At 33.4% G+C, this 23,474-nt stretch overlaps 1 protein-coding gene across 8 annotated transcripts in view; it reads right to left on the bottom strand.

Moving 5' to 3' along the window:
• Positions 1-23,474, bottom strand: part of LOC123528105 (pleckstrin homology domain-containing family G member 5-like) — a 215,421-nt gene that overhangs the window by 18,134 nt on the left and 173,813 nt on the right. For all 8 annotated transcript variants that reach the window (XR_008366958.1, XM_053522898.1, XM_053522894.1 and 5 more), the window contains one exon: positions 19,197-19,355. Coding sequence is in view for 7 of the 8 variants with exons in the window: in XM_053522898.1 (XP_053378873.1) it covers positions 19,197-19,355 (159 nt within the window). In the remaining variant the exon portion in view is untranslated. The remainder of the gene's footprint in view (positions 1-19,196; positions 19,356-23,474) is intronic.

Here is a 23,474-nt window from a genome sequence, read left to right as displayed (position 1 = left end):
CTCATTTCATATGATACATATATTTCATACATTTTATTTCTTGATGTTTTTCACTGGGACAGGACTACTAAATGGGATAATACCTCGTAAAAACCATCAAAAAGACATGATACAAAAAGAAAATTTAATATCATTTTAATGGCATTGCAAGAATGAAAATAATGCATCTGCTGACACTTGAACAAAAATATCAAGAAATTACACTGAAACAAAACATGATCCTCTATCTATTTAACGAAAGATAAAATTAATGCAATTTCTACCTGTAGATTAGTTATTTTCTTATACATATTAATACATATTAATATCATACCTTAGCTATCCATGTTGGATGGGGGTTATACACCTCTAAAAGTGACAACAAATCCTTCGAATTTTTATACATGTTTGAATGAATCCTTTGTACTCCCATTTCAGTTCAATGTCAACGTTTTTCTAATCAATTGTTAATTAACACTCAATAAAAATACCTGTGATACGTTACAATACCAAATATATAAAACAATAAAAAAATATATATATTTCAACTACTCAAGTTCAATTCAATCTTCGATCAACAGAAATAGAATTTCTGACCTACATACTGTGGCATTCACACATTTTTTTTTCACTTTGGTTTCCTTTCTGCTGAAAAATTGATGTTTTTGTATAAAATTAGTTATTTAGTATTTACTAATAATACCATGACAAAGGTTTATTATGCATGAGGATTTTTCATTGGCCGGTAGGAGGGCTATCTGGATGATACATAATAATGTTGACGTATTTCACAGCAATAAATTTGCAAGATAATCTATCACTGCTATGTCAGGTAAATACACTGAACTGTGCCAAATATATATAGTTCACGCGCAAGCAGTTATTACATACTCCCACATCATATTGATATAACATTCTTGTCTATTTTTGTTTTTTGTACTTAATGTATTTCACTGTTAAGTATTCAATCAAGGCAAATTAATTTTATTATGTAAACTTAATGTCCTATAGACAGAACAATAATAATCATCAAATGATCAGCATTTAGCATTGCAAATCAATTATTTATTTATTCAATACAAAAAACAAGAACAACAACAAATTTCTTTTCTTACAGGGAAATTTTTATTAAGATTTTTAATAATTAACTGCTTTTTACAACTGTCAAAATTCTTTTGGTATGAGATTTGAGGTATCAAAGTTCAAAATATCAACAAAAATGAACTTTTGACCAATACATTTTTTATATCAGAAATCTGATGACTATTACAAATTAATTTAGTTACTTTGTATGAATTAACAATGTCCACTCATTTTACAGTGTTTACAAAAACCAGCAATATCAGGTTCAATGGAATTTGGGTAAATAAAATTTTAAAAATGTTAATTTTTCTACCTCAACTATTGACAAATATGTGAGGTATTGTAAACATTAAAAATCACTTTTCATGAATAAGCAAAAAAATTTAATGCGGTTTTAATGTTTTCATTAAATTATTTCTGCAGGGCAAAGTTTCCAATCTTTAAAAGTGATATATGCTTCAAGTAACCTCCAACCCTCCACACACGCACACACACACACACACCTGAAGTTAGCAGAGTACAAAGTTTGATCACCTGACCATTGGAAGAAGAATGGTCTTTGTTTTCAGTATCTGATCTTAAATTAATCATCCACCTTTAATTCGTGTGTGGAAGTTGTCAGGTAAGTTGGCCAAATACAAGGCAGAACATGTGAAGAATCAAAATCAACTGAATGGGCTTTACACGACTGAAAAGTTTGATGTCAGTCTTCTCGCAGTTGTCATTACTAGCTAGTTCTGCCTGTTAATATTTTGTCTCAGTTTTCGTTACGTCATTCTACATGTTAGAATCCCTTCCTAACAAAGACACAAGCAGGTATTAGTCCAGCAGGTATTAGTCCAGCAGGTATTAGTCCAGCAGGTATTAGTCCAGCAGGTATTAGTCCAGCAGGTAATAGTCCAGCAGGTATTAGTCCAGCAGGTATTAGTCCAGCAGGTATTATCAGCAGGTTATTAGTCTTAACTTGTATTATCATGCGGGTTTTAGTCACAGCCATAGTATATGTCGGTTTAGTCCAGCAGGTAATAGTCCAGCAGGTATTAGTCCAGCAGGTAATAGTCCAGCAGGTATTAGTCCAGCAGGTAATAGTCCAGCAGGTATTAGTCCAGCAGGTATTAGTCCAGCAGGTATTAGTCCAGCAGGTATTAGTCCAGCAGGTATTAGTCCAGCAGGTATTAGTCCAGCAGGTATTAGTCCAGCAGGTATTAGTCCAGCAGGTATTAGTCCAGCAGGTATTAGTCCAGCAGGTATTAGTCCAGCAGGTATTAATAAGTCCAGGGTTGAAAACTGTTAGTCTTTAATCTTTGATCATTATTTTACAAACTTGGCAGTTTTTAGACATCAGATCTCTACACTATGATGACCTTCATCTTTTGTCTTTTTTTCGAAGGAAATGTGTTTTTATTACTTCATGACAGTTAAGTCTTTTTCATGTTTCAAAACCTTTTTAATGACAAAAATTTTCATTGCAGTAACTTTTCAAGTCATTTTTTTGTTCCCTACTTTGATAAAATCTTGAAAAAAAAGAACAATTATCATTTGTAAGGCAAAACTATAAAACTTGACATGTTTGTGCAAGTTTATAAAAAAAAAAAGCCCTATTCTTCAAGCACTATGACATTTCATAACGTGGGGTTTATAATTTTCCCCTTTATTACAAAATTAACTAAATTACAGCCTTGAAGTAATGACTTTGTTTAAAATGTGGCTGCCATATTTTTTTTGTTATGAATATAAAATACATAAATTTTTTTGTAAAATCTTATGTAAGACTATTGTTTTCTCAAATTTTTGTCAAGGTTTTAATATTTGATTCAATTAGAAAGAAGTATTATTGAATCTATTGTTTTTTATTACCTCCCTTTATGGTGCTGATTGTAAAAGATCATGGCAGTGCTTTTCTAACCTATAATTAAATGCATTCCCTCTATTTGGACAGCTAATTCATCTGTAAAAGCCTTACTGGACTTGAACAATTTTGCATACAAAAAACACAGGTTTTAGCATTTTAGGACTTCAATGTTTTTTAGTATGATTTAATTATGACTTGAATGGCTTTACAAAAATCAAACAATGTAACTAAATGCAAGCTTAATTACATAGTTATGCAAAGTTAATAGACTCTTGCTTTCTATATTTGTCCTAACTTGTTACCCGCGGTAAGCAGATTTCAAAAGAGAAGCTGAGGTCCATTGACAATCGCAAGTTGTCTCCTCCAGTATAGTAAAATTTGAACAAATAGCAAGGATCCAAGGCAGGTCAATAGCTGTCAATATTTTGTCTATATTTGATCACATGGCAGGGAGCAGTAACAGTGAGTGTTACTGATGAGGGGGACAGGTCATTGTTACCTTATGGTGTTAATTTTAACCCCTGAAAGATGCGACTGACCCTAAATTGACGAAAAAAATTTTTAATGACTTGACCTAATCAATCAAAGGTGTGTTTGAACAAAAGAATCCGTCTACAGTATTAAACAGCTGTCAATTTTTGACAGCAAAACAACAGTAGTTTTATTGTTACTTTATATTCGGCTGTCACACAGTTTTCTTGCAGAAATGAAAAACAATTAAGAATGTTTTCTTAAATGTCATTAACATTACATACACAACCATAGGTCAGTCGCTGCTGAGCTGATCTTTTTTTGTAATTATTCATTCTTTGATTATTAACTCTTATCATACCCAGGACACGATTGATTCTGCCTTTGCGACCAGTGTAGATCATGATCAGCCTGCACATCTATGCAGTCTGATCATGATCTGCACTGTTCACCATTCAGACAGTATCTTTTTTGGTAAGCACCCCTTTTAACAGTTACTGGTACTGTCCAAATTGAAAGATGGACAAGTTCATTGTAGAAATTTAGCAGGGTAAACGTTAAGACATGGAAGACTACTCATGGCAAATTTTCAACAACAACAACAACTTCTTGTTCTCTAGCATCATAAACACCATACATTGGCCTGTCTTTGCAGGTGACAACAGGGCTGGGGAGGGGTGCTGAATATTTCAATACATTTCATGAACACACTCAAATCATTATTTTTCATGGTGATGTTTTATCAATGCATCATGCTTTCAAAGGATCTCTTTGTACATTATATTTACAAATCACATAATCAGATGCTATCTAATATTTTCAACCATTGTTTAAGAAAATCCAAGACTAAAACAACTACAATGAACACTACGTGCATGTCTTTAATTAGCTAAACTGATTCATCAATTAATCTATGTAACAAAGAGACAACATGCTAAAAATTACCACTTCTGTAAAGGATGACTTCAGGTAAGATAAGACTCATCTTATTATAACGATGATTTAAGAAATCCTAAAATTACACGTCAGCTTGTATCTATTACAACCCATATAATTTAAAATGTGACCATTAATCATTTCATCTAACAATTTTAAGCTACGATATAATAACTTAAAAATAAGCAATGTCAACTTCCCTATTTGTTGTAAAAGTACGCATAATTATGAGTAAGTTTTACACGCTTAAATCAGTTATTTTTAAAGGCACTATAAAACCTGACTGTATCGAAAGTCAATGTTCTGCCGACAATTTAGCAATCAATTAGACTTATCATTCCATCCGGTACCAGCCAGATTTCAATGAAGCTATGATACATCACTTACTGTATCCAGGCAAGACAAAATCAATCAATAGCCAGTGATCAGTCGCAGGCTTATAAAATGATACTATTTTAAAGGTTCTGTCAGAAGGATTATTCACTGACCACAGAACACTTCCTATATATTACTGGCTCACTTACAGAGGCCAAGGTCATTTTGAATCATAAAAAAGATAAAATTAATGAGGTCAAGTTCACTGTGTTCTGTGTCTTACAACGAATTATTAACACTATAAGGTCAAGGTCACTTGCAATATAATGTCCTTAGGGATTTTAAAATCTCAAATCAATCATGAAAGTAAGCAGGACATTTAATTTCATATTAAAATATCCGCTCGTTTGTAAGACTACCTTCACGTTTCTAACCCTCGAAATACATTTCTACTATTACAAAGTTTAACATGAAATGGAAGCATTCTGATGTTTTATCATTTTTCCTATATACTGCTATGCTACATTGTATATTTTAAAACATTATGTTACAACTTCCATGCAAGGAAACTAATCACCATTAAAAAGAGGTAATTTCATCATGGACGGGACTGTGTTATATTAGAAGAAAATCTAGACTAAAATAATCCATTGTCAATTAGATGTGATCTTTTTTTTTAACAACATTTCATCCCTCCTAGCCAGTGTTACACATAACATAAATTAAGGTGAAACTGGCAAAAAGTTAAATTGATACTGCATTATCCATAACACTGGCTAGGAGGGATGAAATGTTGTTAAAAAAAAAGATCACATCTAATTGACAATGGAAAAAAGTTAAATTGATACTGCATTATCCATAACAAAACAAAAATAAGTAAAATTTTGAGTATTAGCCCTTACCTTCAGTTTCAGAGGTGACATAGGGGCCATAGGCCACGATCGTCGATACACGGGATTAATGTGCATCTGTTTGTGGGGACGACGTTTCACCTCACTTCGACTCCCCTCCAGGTGACTAGGTAACATTTTCATTTATTCTCAGATACTTATATTTACACTTTAGTCCTTTTACAGTTCAATGTCAATTCACTACACATATATCCCAGAGCTGTTAGCAACATTTTTAAATTCCAACATTTCTTTCAAACAACTGTTTTAAATTAAACACAAAATATCCTGTTTTCTTCAAAATCTTTTTGAATCATTATACGTACATCTACCAAATACGCCTTTTAAAATCAGTTCACAATGTTCCGATATTTAAACATAAACATAACTGGTTTTTCACTACCACCTACAATAGAGATTTGTTACGAATATTTTTCACACCCTTCTGCATTTACGATCAGATAACACTTGTACACAAAAAAAACTTTTTCCGTACATTTGTCCCGTCATATATTTCATTATGAATATCAAATTGTAACTTGGTGCATTTAAATATCTAAAACAAATATGACTCAAACTCCTAATTTTAGTAAATCTTGCCATTAATGTAAACAGAACATAACATATGGGTTAAATGAGAAGAAACTTGTGTATCATATATATTAAATTTTAATCCTATTACAAAGGATTACATTTTAATCCTGAATCAATCCAATTTGCTACCAAACATTCTATTTGCCAATAACTAATACAAATTTTGTTAATTAATAAAGAGGTGGTATCCTGATAATCATATAAATGCCAAATAAAATCTTTGCAATATTTTTCAAATTTAGCACCAAACCACAAAATCCTCTTATATTATCTGCGCTTGCTATAAACACTGCCAGGTATCATATGCCAGTATTTGCCGCAAATGTTAAGTTTCTATGGTAGATTAATTTGTAGGTGTTGCAAAAACTGGAAGCTCTTATCATGTGTACAACACCACTTTTGTCACTTGAAACGTAAACTTCCCATTTAAGTCAATTTTCGACAAAGGTTAACATCAGGTATGCCTGTACAAACTTTAAAACATCCGAGTATAAACAATGAATTATTGAAATACCTCCACAACTTCACAGGTCGAAAGGAAATTTTTGACTGAAATTTTGACCAAAAAGTTTCCGTTCCATTTGACAGTGAACTTGCAACCTTCAAAATTGCATTTGCAATTCATGCAAATATAAAATCCAACAGCAATTATCACTTTTGTTGCCGACTGAAGAGGCACTTCCGTTTCATTATTCAACAAACAACCGATGTAAAGACTTTTCCCATTTTGAACATCCAACTTAAAGATTTAAAACGCCAAATCGCTACAACAAAATCATGGGTAGAAATCCATGTATTAACATTATATTGTCAATGTTTCCAAAGCAGTTACAACTTTACGGCTCGTTCATTTTCACCGGCCAATTAATTTTATGTTGTACTGATATTTCTGCCATTAAAGTATCAAAATTTAAGATCACATTTATGTTACTTTTGACTTGTGAATTGCTCAAACGAATTCTGTACTCCGTTCAACCCTGCTAAAACCAAATTAGAATGTTGAAAAGCCGGCAATTATCACACTGTCCAACAACAAATAATCAATTTAAACCGGATAAATATTTAATAACTCCATTTTTGTTGGTATTAAAGTATGTCCCCATAAGAAAAGTCCATTGGTAATAATTAACCTTGCTACTCAACTATAGCAAAAATAACACTGACTGGTTTATTAAAGCAAAAATTAGTCTGCGACCAGGTGTTTCTGCACAAAGTCATTCCCTTGATAAAAGTCTCCAGGTAACCAGTCTACAGCAAAAAATGAAGGACACACATGGACACATGGCCACATTCAAATGTCAACATCAATTATTGAAAATTTTCCAATACTGCTGGTGAGTAGAGAGTATTCGGTCATCAATATAAAACTATCACCCTCCTGATGTAATAATATATACAATCTGTTTCCATCTAATCGTTAATGCAGTGAAATTCTACAGGAAAATGGTGGATACATAAACAATGACTGATCAATAAGTCAAATCTATATCCACAAAAGGAAGGTATATAAATGGCAGAATGGTAAATCATACAGACAGACGTAATTATATGAATCTGTACACAGCACACAGCTAAAGAACTATTAGTCCGCAAAAGTTGAATGAAAACAATCAATTCATAGAAACCTTTGCTAGAAACATCAAATTAACTTGGCTTCAGTTTACCATGTATTTATCTGTTGTAAATGACTTCAGAGAATACAGTCTGGCTATATTGATGTGCTGCACACAAATACATGTACATTGCCCAACATTTTAATCCCAGCTAGTCAGTTCCAATCAAGGCCGGTAGGACTGAACTCCTAGGATGAGATTTTTTTCTCAAATTGCATAAAAAATGAGAAAAGTTTTTTTCTTATGGGAGTGCTAGACTGCAGATTAAAACTCTTGCCAGACAGTTCTAACCTTTGTAATGATTACATGAAACTCTAGAGTGCAATTTCTTCATGCGATTACCTAGTAAAAAGTCATGCATATTTTATAAGTTTTCTAACACCTTTAACAGAATATTATTTTCATTAACTGCAGGCTGTTCCTGTTGAGTTAATACTATATTCTATGGTCTTATTTTTGCCCTTATTCCTGCAAAATGTGACGTCAAACCATTGTATGTTTACCTGAAGAAATATTTTAATACGCAACGAGTTGCAAACTTGAGTTGTCTTCTTTCTATATAACCATATTATGTAAACAGTTGGAATAATTATTCACCACAAAATGTATCCTAGTCCGACTGTATGAAAGAGTGGTTTTGACACTGCAAATCTTAATGCCATCAAATTGTTCAGCAAAAATAAGATGAAAAATTTTCCAAAATGGCAGCTGCCATCCAAACGATTTTTCTGAAAACTCTTAATTTCAATTGAATTAGAGTAATTAAGGAAAGTACTTTGTACAAATGGAGCACAATGGCTTTCTATCTTGACAGATCTCGACAAATTGGATCGACTTACTTGTCAGATACGGAACAATGCCCTGTTGAGAAATGTCCCCTTTTTGCCCTTTCCTATAATGGAATACAGAATTATACAAAATGGATCAAATTCAAAACAGCCGCTAGTTGTAACAATAGTCATCTCACTGCTTTAATCAAAGTAACATCAAGCATTCCAAGGCTTTAGGTAAATATTAATTTTCTGCTTTGTGCATTTCCTAATATTTCCTATGCATTGTCTCCTTTATTTCTGTTTGTTTCGAAGAATGTCGAAATTAACCTTTCTCAAAATCTTGTTTGTCTCTTTATCATAGGAACGCCCTAATGTTGTTTTGTTTAAAATGCATTTCTGTTGTTTTCGAAATTACTTTATAACAAGTTATTTCAAAAACTGAACATGTTACCTTCTACTTTTTGTATTACTTACTGTTTAAATTATAAGATTTTCACTTTTAATATTTGTCTGTATGCACATCTTAACTGTCAGCAAAAAACAACAACATTTAATTATTCAAATTTGTGCTTCAATTCATTGCCATAGAATATCGCCTCATCAACGCAATTTATTTCTGCTTTTCTAACAGTCCTTCTATTTTCAATAAAGTTCCTAATTTAAAATATTTACGAACTATTCACAATAATTGACACAGAATAACTGAAATACACACTAAGAATCCCATCCACAATTTCATGAAACAGGAACTCCACAAAATCTCTTTTTCAAATTCCAAGCTGCCCAAAGTCAGCTGTTTCCTGTACCCATAATTCAATGCACAAATCACATGACAAAAAATTTCACCTCAGCCACTTGTCACATTTTCTTGATGACTGACCATGTCAAAGACCATTACAATAATCCTGTCCATGTTCGGGGGGGATACATGGCAGGGAAAACTTGTCGTTTATCGTAACTGTACGGCCCCAGGGCCAATATTTCATTATCAAAGTCATTATCTAAGGTATTTATGGTGAATATTAATTGCTTATATGTCTGTTACTTCAAAGATCTGCCATGTATCCCTAAAATAATGGCTAAATATTTACAGTCATATTTTTCCCCATATCACAAATAAACAAGTCTTTTTATTTCAAAATTAGTTAAAATTGTATGAATATTATTTCTTATACATTATAAATGAATTCTCACTATAATGCTACATGTTGTTTAAATAAAAAACACCATAGCAACAAACTGTATTAACCAACATGCATGCAAAGGAATATACTGGAGCTTGTATTTAACAAAACTAAAAATATGTACTTGGCCCATTCATCTTTATAACCTTGAATAGAATAAAATGTGAAAAAGAAGTTCACTGTATCTGTGTTTTGGCTGCTTTACCAAAATTTGTAACCCAGTCTACTTTGATGCCAAATGACAAAGAAACTTTTGGTCTCAGTCTACTGGTAATGTAGGAAACATGTTAGAATTCAGGACAAATATTTTGGCAATTTCTGACATAGACATGTTTTTATCATCATCATAGATCTATTAGAATTACAAATCTGTATTAATATAACATCTGTGATGAGCAAATTAGACCAAAAAATGACAATAGAGGAACCAGTTTTTGATAATAATCCGCACAAGTATAAACCCATATACTTAATTAATTACTGCATCTGTACCACACTGCTGAATATAACGTTCTTGGTTTTTTTAAGCGAAAATTGTATTATAGCGACTTTTCTGCTTTCAAGTTGAAAAAGACCATTCAGGTATTATTTCTGGCAAAGGCAGGCATCTGACCAAGACCAGCAACCAGGCAAAGGCAGGCATCTGACCAAGACCAGCAACCAGGCAAAGGTAGGCATCTGACCGAAACTATCTGCAAGCCAGGCACAGGTAGGCGTCTGACCAAAACCCGCAAACATCTGCAAGCCAGGCAAAGGCAGGCATCTGACCAAAACCAGCAACCATCTGCAAGCCAGGCAAAAGCAGGTATCTGACCAAAACCAGCAACCAGGCACAGGTAGGCGTCTGACCAAAACCCGCAAACATCTGCAAGCCTGGCAAAGGCAGGCATCTGACCAAAACCAGCAACCAGGCAAAGGCAGGCATCTGACCAAAACCAGCAACCAGGCAAAGGCAGGCATCTGACCAAAACCAGCAACCATCTGCAAGCCAGGCAAAGGCAGGCATCTGACCAAAACCAGCAACCATCTGCAAACCAGGCAAAGCCACATACAGTTTGCTTCCTCACATGGAAGAACTCTAAAGACAGGGTTCAAACACAAAACAAGGTAGGAAAGTGATTCAAGGCAGCGGTCTTAACCACTTGGTCATAAATACAACTCACTTTTAGTAAGATAATGTTCACTGAACTTTGTAGTGGTTTAGCACCTGGTTCCTAGTCAGTGGTGGTCACAATTGTTAGAAGATGAAAAGCAGCTCCACCTCCAAAATCCCTTGTATAGGCAAATACAGAAACCCAGAAAGTCAGTATAAGGGTAGTAAACAGAAGTTGGATCAATTTCTGCTCTCTCAATGTTTAAACTATCTGAAGAGAAGCAGAAGGTCCAGACAGCCTATATAATGTTCTTTGAAATTAATCATTTAAGCAAGCCATTCTGGTTTTTGATGTGTATTGACTAAAGTATTATACTGTTTATGAACCACATGACATATTACAAAGCAGATCTGGTCTGATCTGATACCATCAATTATATAAATATGTATAAATGGCTTATCGGCAGAAATATAGCTAACAGCAAATCAGACAAACAATTTGAGACAGCTACTGTAATATTGTAGATGTCGGTCTTTTTTTCCAGAGCCTTAATTTAGCAGTCAATTGTTTAGATTAAGATTGATGATCAGTGTGAAAATGCAATGTTTTCATTGGTCAATATCAAGACTAAGCACAGGATCAAACAATCAGATGGCGAGTTCACTGAGACTGGTCTCCAAACTCATTTTTATAACCTTGGGTCCAGTCTATAGAATTCTGTAATGCTAGCACTTCTCCATCTAAAAATACGAGTTAGTAGGTTAATTGAAAACTTTTTTTCAAACTGTATGTTCATAGGTTCTATAGAATTCTGACTGACACTGCAGGCTAAGGCTTAAGTAGAGAATTTTGAGAATAACGACAATTGATAAATCTGCTGAACTTAAACAAGGTCTCCAAGTTTTGTTTTGTTGGGTTTTTGATCGCACCTACACAAGTACAGGTCATATAGCAACTTTCCATATTTGATGGTGAAGGATGACCCCAGGTGCCCCTCTGTGCATTATTTCATCAAGGGTGGGCACTTGGGTAGAACCACAGAACTTCCATAAGCCAGCTGAATAAGTCTTAGAAGGTTTGACCGAATTTTATGTCTAATTCTTTGAAATTTATAAAGTGTTCTCACTGGTTATATTATAATCAAGGTTCTGTTATACTGCATAATTGCTGATTCATCAGATTTTGGCCAGGTAAGGATTCATTCGAAACTTAACAAATCCTTACAAGTTCTTTGTGTTCACTTAGCAGAAATTCATGAATAAAAGCAGTGAGATATGAACTCTGAGTTTCTTTAGGAAATGTATCTCAATAATGTCTTTATTAACCATAAATCTTTTAGCTGTAACAATAAAAAGCATCCAGCTGAGACTGATGAATAACTCATAGTAAAAGACAAGCCTCTAAATCACACTGATTCATTTTCTCAGCAACAGGAATGGTACCAGTCTGAAGAAGAAATCAATTTTTAATAGATACCAAACTTTACAAGAATATTGCTTGGTTAGTTTTACCATGAATAAAATATATCTGATGTTACTTCAAGATAATCTATTTCAGGAATGAAAGAATGCTTTCTCACATGTTACATAACCCATGCAGATGAGAAGGGCTCCATATAACTTGTGCATTGATATTTGAAGTACCAGATCTGTCAAAGGACAGCAGCGCTTCACTATTTAAAAGCCTTGTTACTGAAAAAAATAAATAAATAAAACTTATACCCAAACAAGTACAAAAGGGAGACAACCATTTTGAATAATGAGGCAAAAGAATATCACCAAATAAAGGGGGAAAAATGGGCATAACTTTGCGAGTTTCAATCTACGTACAAAACCCAATGACCAAAAATTACTAAGTTAAAAAAGGGCAACTATGTAATAATGCAAACCAGAGTACTGTATGTAAGGTCATCAATGGGAACTTCAATCCATGCTCGTTAGTGGTTACTGAGAAACACAAGTAACATACAAAACATATATATGTAAACAGGGCATTAGGGGTAATGAAATTGTGAAACCTGTTCAGTGCGTATCAGGACATCATAGTGAATAAGTGTGTGAAGTTTTAATCCTTTTCAAAAAGAAGTTACTAACAAACAAGTTTACATACAAAACTTTAGCGAATCTGGATAAGGATGTGGATGCCACAAATGAGCCAGTGCAATAACTCTACCTATTCGTCAGATAGCTGAATCTTTGTCTGGACAGATGAAAGCAGTAACTTTATCTGCTGACTACTGGTTTTCTTAACTCAACTATACTCAGTTAAACTTGATAGCAATGCATTTATTCAAATTAAAGCGTCATTTAAATGTGAAACAGATAGCTGAATGAAAATTCAGTCATCAAAGAAAGGGCAATAACTCTAGTGACAAAGAAGAAGCAATAACCCTAGTGACAAAGAAAGGGCAATAACTCTAGTGACAAAGAAGAAGCAATAACTCTAGTGACAAAGAAAGGGCAATAACTCTAGTGACAATTATCCTAACTGAGATTTACGAATCTCTGAGGAAATCATCTATGATATATTCAAACTGTGGTTTTAGGCTACCAAATTATATCTGTAGGCCACTAAATTATTAGTTTGATGATGCTCAAAATGCTTGCTCTACTACTAGAGGTAATCTTGTCTGTCAGTATTTTATAAATCCACTATGGGATAAAACAAAGAATGTTGACATTGGTGGCTAAAGAGTTTGACAGTTGTTAATTCCATAGAAATTACAGAAAAGTCTTTTGGCACAGTCTAACTTTTTGTCATTTTCATCTGATATTCTTGCATAATTCTTTTGTTTATAGATATTCTTTGTATACAGACTGATATAAGTTTTGCATTTATGTAGTAATTCATTTACAAAAAAAATCTAAACATTTTATCAATTAGCTATATTTTACTCTTGACTTCTAGCAAAGACAAAGTTTTGGCTCATTGATCAGTCACAGAATATTCTTGCCACTGTTAAGTTTTTCTCCCTGTCTTGCACTCTGGTCAGAATGCTCTCTGTCTGTGCTTTATGAAGATGAACTCGGCATACTAAGTGGCTGCCTTTGAACATGTTTATCATGAAAAGGGTACTGTATTTCTTGTTTGAAGTATTTAAATTTCCTCAAGAACATTGCAGAATCACTAAGAGTTTAGCCAAAACACATTGTATTTAACCAACCTTACAAAAAGCACATTCAAATTCTTCACTTTCTAAGCTCGGTAAAGGAAGTACATTGTATGTGGAACTGAGTTTATAAAACACAAAAACTGAATAGCACAGAAATATGATAATTAGTTTGTTGTAAAATTATAAAGAAATTCTATAAATAAGACCATTACATATACTTTGGTGCCCCCAGCCTTGATCACAAGTAAAACAATACTCTTAAAGTTATGATTGTATCAAAAGAACTGATTAAAGAAAAATCAATTAACAAAAACTTTAGTCATTTTGGCTGTCAGTAATTAAAGGCCACTTTGTGACAAGATTTTATCAAATTATTAGAGCTGAAAAGCTCTTGGTGGTTGCATCTTTCACATCAATGCATTATTTTCATATCAATTTACTTTTAACACTACAATTGCTAGCATAAGCAATATTGAATTCTGTGAACTAACTTAAATTGAAAGTTAAACAATGTCAACAGAAGTTAACCAACACCTCTTTGAAGATTCCGCTGATCCATTCAAAACATGATATTATAAGAAAACAACAGTTACGGACTTAAGAGTTTAGAACTACAGGGTTACATTAACCTTTAGCCTGCTGGTGGCAAGTAATTCTGCCTTTGCGAACAGTGCAGATCATGATCAGCCTGTTGCAGGTTGATCTTACATGCAAGTTGGTCTTGGTTTCCACTGGTCGCTATCCAGTCAGTAAACTTTCCGTAAACACCCCTTTAAATGATAAATGGTACTGTCCAAATTGATAGATGGACCAGGCCATTATAGAAATTTAGCAGGGTAAGGGTTAAGACCTTGAGAAACAGGATACTATCATTCCATTGGTTTGAAATACTGAAGAAATATTTCTTACACAAATATTTTTGAGGCATCTATCAGCTTACCTCTTTCTGACCTAGCCAATGAAAATATTTTATAACTTTTTCAATGGAACTTGTCACATATCCAATCTCCTGTTTTCATTAAGGCTTTGTATTTCAATATGATCCCAAAATGTCTAGGTGTAAATATCTGTTTCATATGATAATTCTTAAAGGTGTTATTTACCATTAGTCCAAAAAATCGAACATCAGGTGTGCCTCGAGAAAAGCACATGGTTTCATTTTCTTATTTAAAAACAACTTTAATGTCCATCTAAACTGCTAATTTTGCAAACATACCTACGTAACTACCACCAAAAAAGCTGAAATACTCTATTTTATTTTATGGAATATAAGATTAAAACCAGTCCTGGCTTTACATCTTAACTGCACAGAAAACCTGGCTTTATGTCAGAATTTTTCTACCATTTTAATTGCACAGAAAAAAATGCTAATCTGACTTACAACACACTAAAATCGGTTTTATGTCTATTTCTTACTATTAGTGCAGAAAACTGAAATCTGACTTTTTGTTTATTTCTTATTAGACAATCTGTTTTATGTTTATTTCTTACAGCTAGTTTAATTGCACAGAAAATATGAAATCGTTTTAAATCTTTCTTACTGATAATTTGCACAAAAATCTAAAATATGGCTTTATGTCTATTACTGCAGGAAAAACTGACATCTGACTTTAGGTCTATTTCTTATTGGTTTATCAAGCAGAAAACCAAATTTAAGTTTTAAGTGTGTTTTAATTGATTGATTTCTTTCTTTTTTGTTTACTGAAACAAATAAAAAGGTTCTATGTTTTAAATTGCACATAAAACAACTTCAAACAGGCTTCATGTTGATTTCTTATTGAAAAAAATCTTCAATAGTTGAATAAAGTTATCTTTCTTTCTAGTATTTCACATGTGCATAATGGGTGGGTGTGGATGGTGTGCAGGGTGTGCATGTGGTTAAGTAGCAGTTAAATTTAAGGGCCTGGGAAGCAGGTACCTGTGATAACACTGACAACATGCCAAACTAAATCACATTAAGTCAATACAATCTTCATAGATAAGTTTTCAATAAATACTAACCATAGTGAACCTATTCATTAGCTGATGTAAGCGAAATTTCCTTGGGGACGTCCATGTAGGACAAAACATGTAATCAAATCTACTAATGAGTAAATGAGACATAGTTCTACTTTCCTATACAGTACATATGTAAGTACATGACACTTATTGTCAGGAATGCCCATATATGTCAATATATAAATATATCAAATAAGTAATTACTAACCATCACTGCTTGTACAATGACTTTTGTGCAATATCTGAAAGTTCACAGAATCAAGTAAAGAGCTTTTTTTTCTGTAATAAATCACCTGTGACTGTCTATCTTTATTTATGGTTTTGGTTATAAATTGAAGACTTGTCTTAACTTATATGAGACCATGTCCTACTTTATGACCTTACTTGATGTTCAGTTTTGTTTAATCATCACTTTTCTAATGTGCTACTTTATGACCTGCATCCGCTTTAACATCTTAATGTGTATCCTTTTTTTTTCCTCTCTCTAAATATTAAACTTTAATTAGAGTCAGTAGCAAACTTGTCAACATGTTGAATCACAGTGTTAATGACCCAGGTTTGATGCCATATAAAACAGATTTCTGCAATTAGTTTCCAGTGCCTGGTGCTCACTTCAACTGATACTGTTTCTTTTGTTGTTTGGTTTAACACCACACCAACACAATTATATGTCATATGGTGACTTTCCAGCTTATGATGGTTGACAAAGACCCGAGGGGCGTCCACGCTCCTCGGGCGGGCACTTGGATAGAATCACCGACATTCCGTAAGCTAGCTGGATGGCTTCCTCACAAGAATATTTCCAGCAATGTCAGCCAGGACTGGATGCCAGAGAGCTAAATATGTCACTTGCCAGGCGCTTGCCCGGAAACAAGTTGTTCTATTCGTAGAGATTTCAAGGTTCAAGATGACACTCTGGACCTAAATTTTCAAGAGTTTTGGAAATACTTTTATTTTTTAATGTGATAAATCAAGGGCCTTCAAAAACTGATCCCTATTCAAAAAACTTTACTGATGGAAAGAAAATAAATGATCATGGCAACAATTTACTGCCTCAACAGCCTTGAGACTCCAGGCCGCTGTGTGGAATTTTATAAGACTTATTGATTATCAGCAATTAACAATCATAAGTGTTGATGCACTTTGCCTATCAATATTTGCCAACATAGACAGCACTTTAACACTTACAGGTAATGGTTTAAAAGTGCATTGATAATTGTTAATACATTCTATTGAAGATCTTGAATAAATAAGGTTTGTCATACTTAATACTGTATTAAGCAGCTAACCTATAGAAAGCAAAACCATCTAGCTATATAAAACAGAAGAAAATCATTTTGGGAGGTAAGTGACTGGCTGCGGCAAGTGGCCACTTAATACAGGTGACTGCTTAATACAGGTGGTCGCTTAAGGCAGGTGGTTGCTTAATACAGGTGACTGTTTAGACAGGTTCTATTGTATTCAACAGCAGACATACAATACCAACAATATTTATTCATCCATTTTCAAGGTCACTTCATAATTCTCAGCATAACCGATTCAAGGATTTCCGATTTAAGACAAATTTTCATGGTAGTGTTAAAAATCTTTATATACATGCATTTAAATCATAAAAACTATTTGCTATAAACCTATGATTTGGAACATAAAAGAGTGTATAGTATTGTCCTATTTTCTCACAAAAGGAAACTTTTTATACCATATGTAAATTGGTTTCTTTGACCATTTTAGGGTAAATATCTCACATTAACAAATAAAGCATCTTTATGTGGACTGTAAAAATTGTACCTCTTAACAAATTAAGGCAATTTCTATGTTAGATTTTCTTTTTTAATTCTAAATTTTGTTGTTGACCCTGGATTGAACCGTTTGATGATTATTTTCAATGATTTAAGTGCAATTTTTTGTGTTTGAAAAGGTTTTAATGAGAAGATATTAGTAGCTTTAAATCCTGAGTTTGACCTTTAAGTATTTTTATTTTCAGTCTTAGTTCATATTAAAAACTTACTGAACACTTTGTGGCTTGTTGTAAGAATGGTAGGGTAAAGTTTTATAAATAAATTAAAGAGTTTCATCTTTTATCAATAAGTTATTCTGATAAACAGATGAACATGTAAGCTTGACAAGTTTTAAAGGACTTAGCTCAACCTTTATGAGCAAAATGCAGGTTAGCAGCAATATAGTACTTTGTAGGGCCAATGCTTTTAATTGCCAATTTCTGTATTTGGATATCATAGACTTACTCACTGCATGACACAGATCTTTGCTGTCTGAACAGCTATCCCCTTTACTTCAGTTGTATTTCTAAAGGTAAATGCAATCATGACAGCTTTGAAGTATAAGAACTGTCAATATTTAGTCTGCCTGTCTTCAGGTTAATAGGCTACAGCATTCTGTCCAGTGATACAGATCTTTTTTTTTTTAATAGACTGACTAAGCTTTTAGCAAGTACAGTGAAACCAAGATCAGTTTGTGGCTATTTTCCATGCTTTTTCTGTTTTGATCTATCCTAAAACTGGAAAGCTGGAGTATTTTACTCATCCCCATATTATGGTCTTGCACAATCAATGTTTTACTGAATATGTCTCAAGATATGTACAATGAAAACCTATACATAGAAATCTCTTGAAAGTATCTGCAGAAACTGCCCCCAGAAACTGAACTACGTTTTTTGCTGCATGTCGGTCTACAATGTTAAAACTACAGATTTACGTTTTACCAGTACATTTTGAATGTACACATCAGAAAGTGAGAATATAGTAATGTTCTAAATGTTAATTGCCCTTATAGATGCTAATTAAAACTAGAGATGCTAGAAAAGCGCATGTCTTCCACAACTGCCTAATCATCTTGCGTATGCGCTTTCATGCACCCAAAACGTACCCTATACTACTAATTTCGCATGCGCTTTCGTGAAGGCAAAACGCACCCTATACTACTAATTAGTAGCATATGGTATGTTTTGCCTGTATGAAAGCGCATGCGAAATGAGGAATTTCGGTCATTCAAGGGCCATAATTCAAAAGTACCTGTGCCGATTTGGCTAGTTATCGAACTTGGCCAAGGTCTTATGGTCAGACACATTTTGTTCAAGTTTGGTGAAGAATGGGTGAGAAATGTTCGACATAGAGTGCAGACAAGCTTTGTGACAGACAGACAGACACACAGGAGTAAATCAATATGTCTCCCACACCACTGTGTGGTGGGAGACATAATAAAGAATCAAATGAAATTCTAGGCAATAATGATGTACAAGTATGTAATCTAACCCTCTCTTATAAAATTATTATGAAAAAATTTACCTTATTCAGGGGGCTGAAGAGTGTGGTCAGTTTGCTCGGCTGTTTCTGTTTCCGTGTATCCACTTCACGTAACGTACCTTGCGGACTTACTGTCAAAGCCATTGGAAACGAAGAATCATCAATAGATAAGTTGACACCACGCCGACTTCGTAAACTTCCCTAAAATTACGCAAACAATATATCTATTTATAAAACACCTGAAAGTGTCCTAGTATGCCTGTGTAACATTTGTCCCTTTATATTAAGTGAAAGAAACCCCGCCTTTTCTGTAATTTTAGACCTTGCACTACAACTTTAAAGCACACTTGTAAATTTTATAAAACTTCCTTATCAGTAATAGAAATATGAGAACTTAAATTGAAAATGTACCAAAAGAATTTTAGAGAAAGCTTATCAAAGGTTTACTTGAAAGACAAATGTCCTTTTTGATAAAGAAAAAGAGATAGTTTTCAAAACTGAAATATCTTAAGATGAATAGTATATTTGTTTATGAAATTAGGGCAAAAGGTTGACAGGTGTTATAATACCATATGAAAAGCTCAGTTATATATCAATAATTTCTTTCAAGAAGCGTAACTACTGACTAAAGCAAAATACAAGTTATGTATGGGTTATTACCCTTTATACATAATAAAATGTGCTAAATAAGGAATCTTTTTTTTTGCTGAAATGAAGAATTAACTGTAAACAGCTCAAGAAAAAAACAGAACAATAACAGGATGGAAAAAGAATGCTACTTCAAAGAGCAAATAAACAGTGTTTGCTTAAATGAAAATAACAACTCTTAAGGGATCATTTTCTTTTTAATACAACATGTGAGATAACTTTTATGATTTTGAAAGCTATGTGATGTAGAAATACATCTAAAAAAAATTAAAGAAATTACTACGCAGAAAATATCTGTGAATGCAGAAAAATATTGAAAAAAAAAACAAACAGAGAAATATAGAACAGATTAGAAGATAGAAAACCAAAGAATGAGAGAAGGAACATGAAGGATGAAATCCATACAGAAAGAAATAGTAAGAATAGTAACATGAAAAGCTCTTACTAAATCACAAGAACATAAGATATAATGATTAACACACTTCTGGTCTAGCACTGGCAATAACTGATCATTCAGGGTTGGTGGGTGGGGGGCAACACAATAAACCAGCAGAAACCAAAGTTTTGTAAAAATACTCCCCTTTAACATAATTGCCCTTTTTCAGACAAAAAAAGCTGTCAAATCCATTTCTGCACCGAGGTATTATTACTAAATCAAATGAAATTCGTCTTTTCGGTATATGGAAAATAAATTCATTCAAAACAATTTCTAGAAATGATCATTATAATGAGGTAACCATGTATCTACTGATTTATTGTGTTCTGTACATAGTTCACATGCTCTGTTACTGTTCTTGCAACCATTGCATATTATGTTTTAATATTACAAAATTATCAAAGATTTGTATTTTGAGGGCTCAGCGCAGAACTATTGTAAATATATATATATATGTAGATAAAGAACAAAATACAACAGTTTTGCACTGGGCCCACAAATGTCACTGCTTTTATATCCTATTGATTAAATGGCCTATCCAATTAAAACATTATTTTAATTCTGAGGTCATGGGTTCAAGCCAAACAGAGGTCACAACAACAACACTTTCTCATATGACACTGATTTAGAAATTAGTACTGGTTCCTCCAGGAAGTGGTCATGAGAGTAATCTTACAGAGTTTATCACAGTCAAGTTAAAATAAGTTAGTATAAACTTCATAATAACTAGCCTTTTTAAAATATTTGAAGCATCCAAAGATTTTTCCATCTTACAAGTATTTCATTTCCAACAAAGTTTTAATCTACTATAGAGTAACCTCCCCTTACAGTAACATCAGACTCCTGCCAACACAATCTGATTTTAGTTATCAGTAAAATTTTAAGTATTTTTCAGGGATACAGGCTTGATTAAGAGGTGACATGAAAAACAAGAGCTGTCGGAGGACAGCAACGCTCGACTATTCAACAGCCTTGTCAATTGAATGAATACAAAAGTCGAAAAAAGGGGCATAATTTTGTAAAATGCTAAGTAGAGGTATTGAACCTCTGTACTGCATGTCATATCATGACAGTGAACAAGTGTGTGAAGTTTCAATCCTTTCCAATTTGTGGATACTGAGATACCAGCTTACATACAAAAACTTAACCAAAAACTGCTAAGTCAAAGGGGCATAATTTTGTAAAAATGCAAAGTAGAGTTATGGGACCTTCACAGTGCATGTTAGATCATGACAGTGAACAAGTGTGTGAAGTTTCAATCCAATCCAATTAGTGGATACTGAGATATCAGATTACATACAAAAATTTAACAAAAAACTGCTAAGTCGAAAACGGGGCATAATTTTGAAAAAAAAGAGTAGAGTTACTGGACTTGCTTAGTGCATGTCAGATCATGACAGTGAACAAGTATGTGAAGTTTCAATCCATTCCCATAAGTAAGTACTAAGATACCAGCTTACATACAAAACCTTAACCAAAAATTTCTAAGTCGAAAAAGGGGCACAATTTTGTAAAAAAAGCAAAATAGAGTTATGGAACCTGTGCAATGTAGGGCAGTTCATCACAGTGAATAAGTGTGTGAAGTTTCAATCCATTCCCACAAGTGGTTACTGAGTTACCAGCTTACATAAAAAACCTTAACCAAAAATTTCTAAGTCGAAAAAGGGGCATAATTTTGTAAAAAAGCAAAAAGAGTTATGGAACCTGTGCAATGTAAGTCAGTTTGTCACAGTGAATAAGTGTGTGAAGTTTCAATCCATTCCCACAAGTGGTTACTGAGATACCAGCTTACATACAAAACCTTAACCAAAAATTTCTAAGTCGAAAAAGGGGCATAATTTTGTAAAAAAGCAAAAAAGAGTTATGGAACCTGTGCAATGTAAGTCAGTTTGTCACAGTGAATAAGTGTGTGAAGTTTCAATCCATTCCCACAAGTGATTACTTAGATACCAGCTTACATACAAAACCTTAACCAAAATCGGGACACGGACGCCGACGCATGGGCGAGTCCAATAGCTCTACTATTCTATGAATAGTCAAGCTAAAAATCTAAAGATAATGTTTTTGTTGGGTGTAATTTAGTCATGTAATTACTATCTTATGTAATCTCATACTGGCAGTCGTAACTGTATCTCTAGGGGAGGTAATCCCTGCAGGGAGTTTGCCAAAATGTGTTAAAATAGCAAATAATATCATTAACTGCAAAAAAAACAAACAACATAGACCTCTATAAAAAACCTAAAAAAATCAGAGACCTAACATCATACAGTGAGTTTGTTTTTTCTACATTACAGTTAAATCACTTGGCAAACAGTAGTTACTGGAAAAGTCATTATCATTCCATCTGTATTTCTGCATTTACTTATAATTATTGTACTAGGTCAATTGCTGCGATTTTAAATGTAAACTTTTATTGAGCAGGTATCTCAGAATGCACAGTATGTATACCCGAATTTGCAGTATGTCTGTTTTAAGCCTTGAAATTCTATATAGAGGGGTGGATATCATATTTATTTGTTTGCTTAGGTAACATACATCAGACAATGGTGATGTTCCAACACTGTTAACAGGACCTCCACTAACAACTGATTAAAATAGTTCTCTATTTTTGCTAAAATACCCAAAAATACGTATTGTAAGGCCATCTTTCCCCTGTTTGGACTAATAGCGTTTTGACATTTCACTAAATACTGGAACAAATGAAAGCATAGCTTCAGAAGCTGTAAAATCAATATGATTGTGCAGAAAAAGGCACACTTGAAATGAAATGAGCACCATTTGTTTAATGTCACGTCTCGTTCTGCAAGCAGAGTCTTGGTTTCTCTAAGAAAATCAGAGCAATAATCCGAAACAGCTGATTCCAGCAAAATTGTGATTCGCAGTATAATCGTATCTTCTCCGTGGTTTCTAAATAAGGAAGCCAATGATTATATATTTATAGGAAAGACACATCCTTGCAAATCAAGCCAAAAATAGTTATAACATTATGAATCCACGGTGAAATATGTGTATGTATTATGTAGTAATATAATATACAGTGATAAGTGTTTGTTAATTCAAAGCAATAAAGTGAGTTTGTAATACATTAGTACATGGCTCTAATTTTACAAGGGAGATTATTTTAATACTTTACAGTCTGCCTTTTTGATTTTGGGCAAGATAGGAAGTACTTTGCAAAAAAAAAATTAAATAATTAAAATTGTCTGAAATTTCTTAATGCATTATTATGCTAACAA

Source organism: Mercenaria mercenaria, chromosome 14, assembly GCF_021730395.1.
Source record: "Mercenaria mercenaria strain notata chromosome 14, MADL_Memer_1, whole genome shotgun sequence".
Lineage (NCBI taxonomy): Eukaryota > Metazoa > Mollusca > Bivalvia > Venerida > Veneridae > Mercenaria > Mercenaria mercenaria.
The sequence above is the reverse complement of the archived record's forward strand: the minus strand, read 5'-3'. Positions and strand labels throughout refer to the sequence as shown.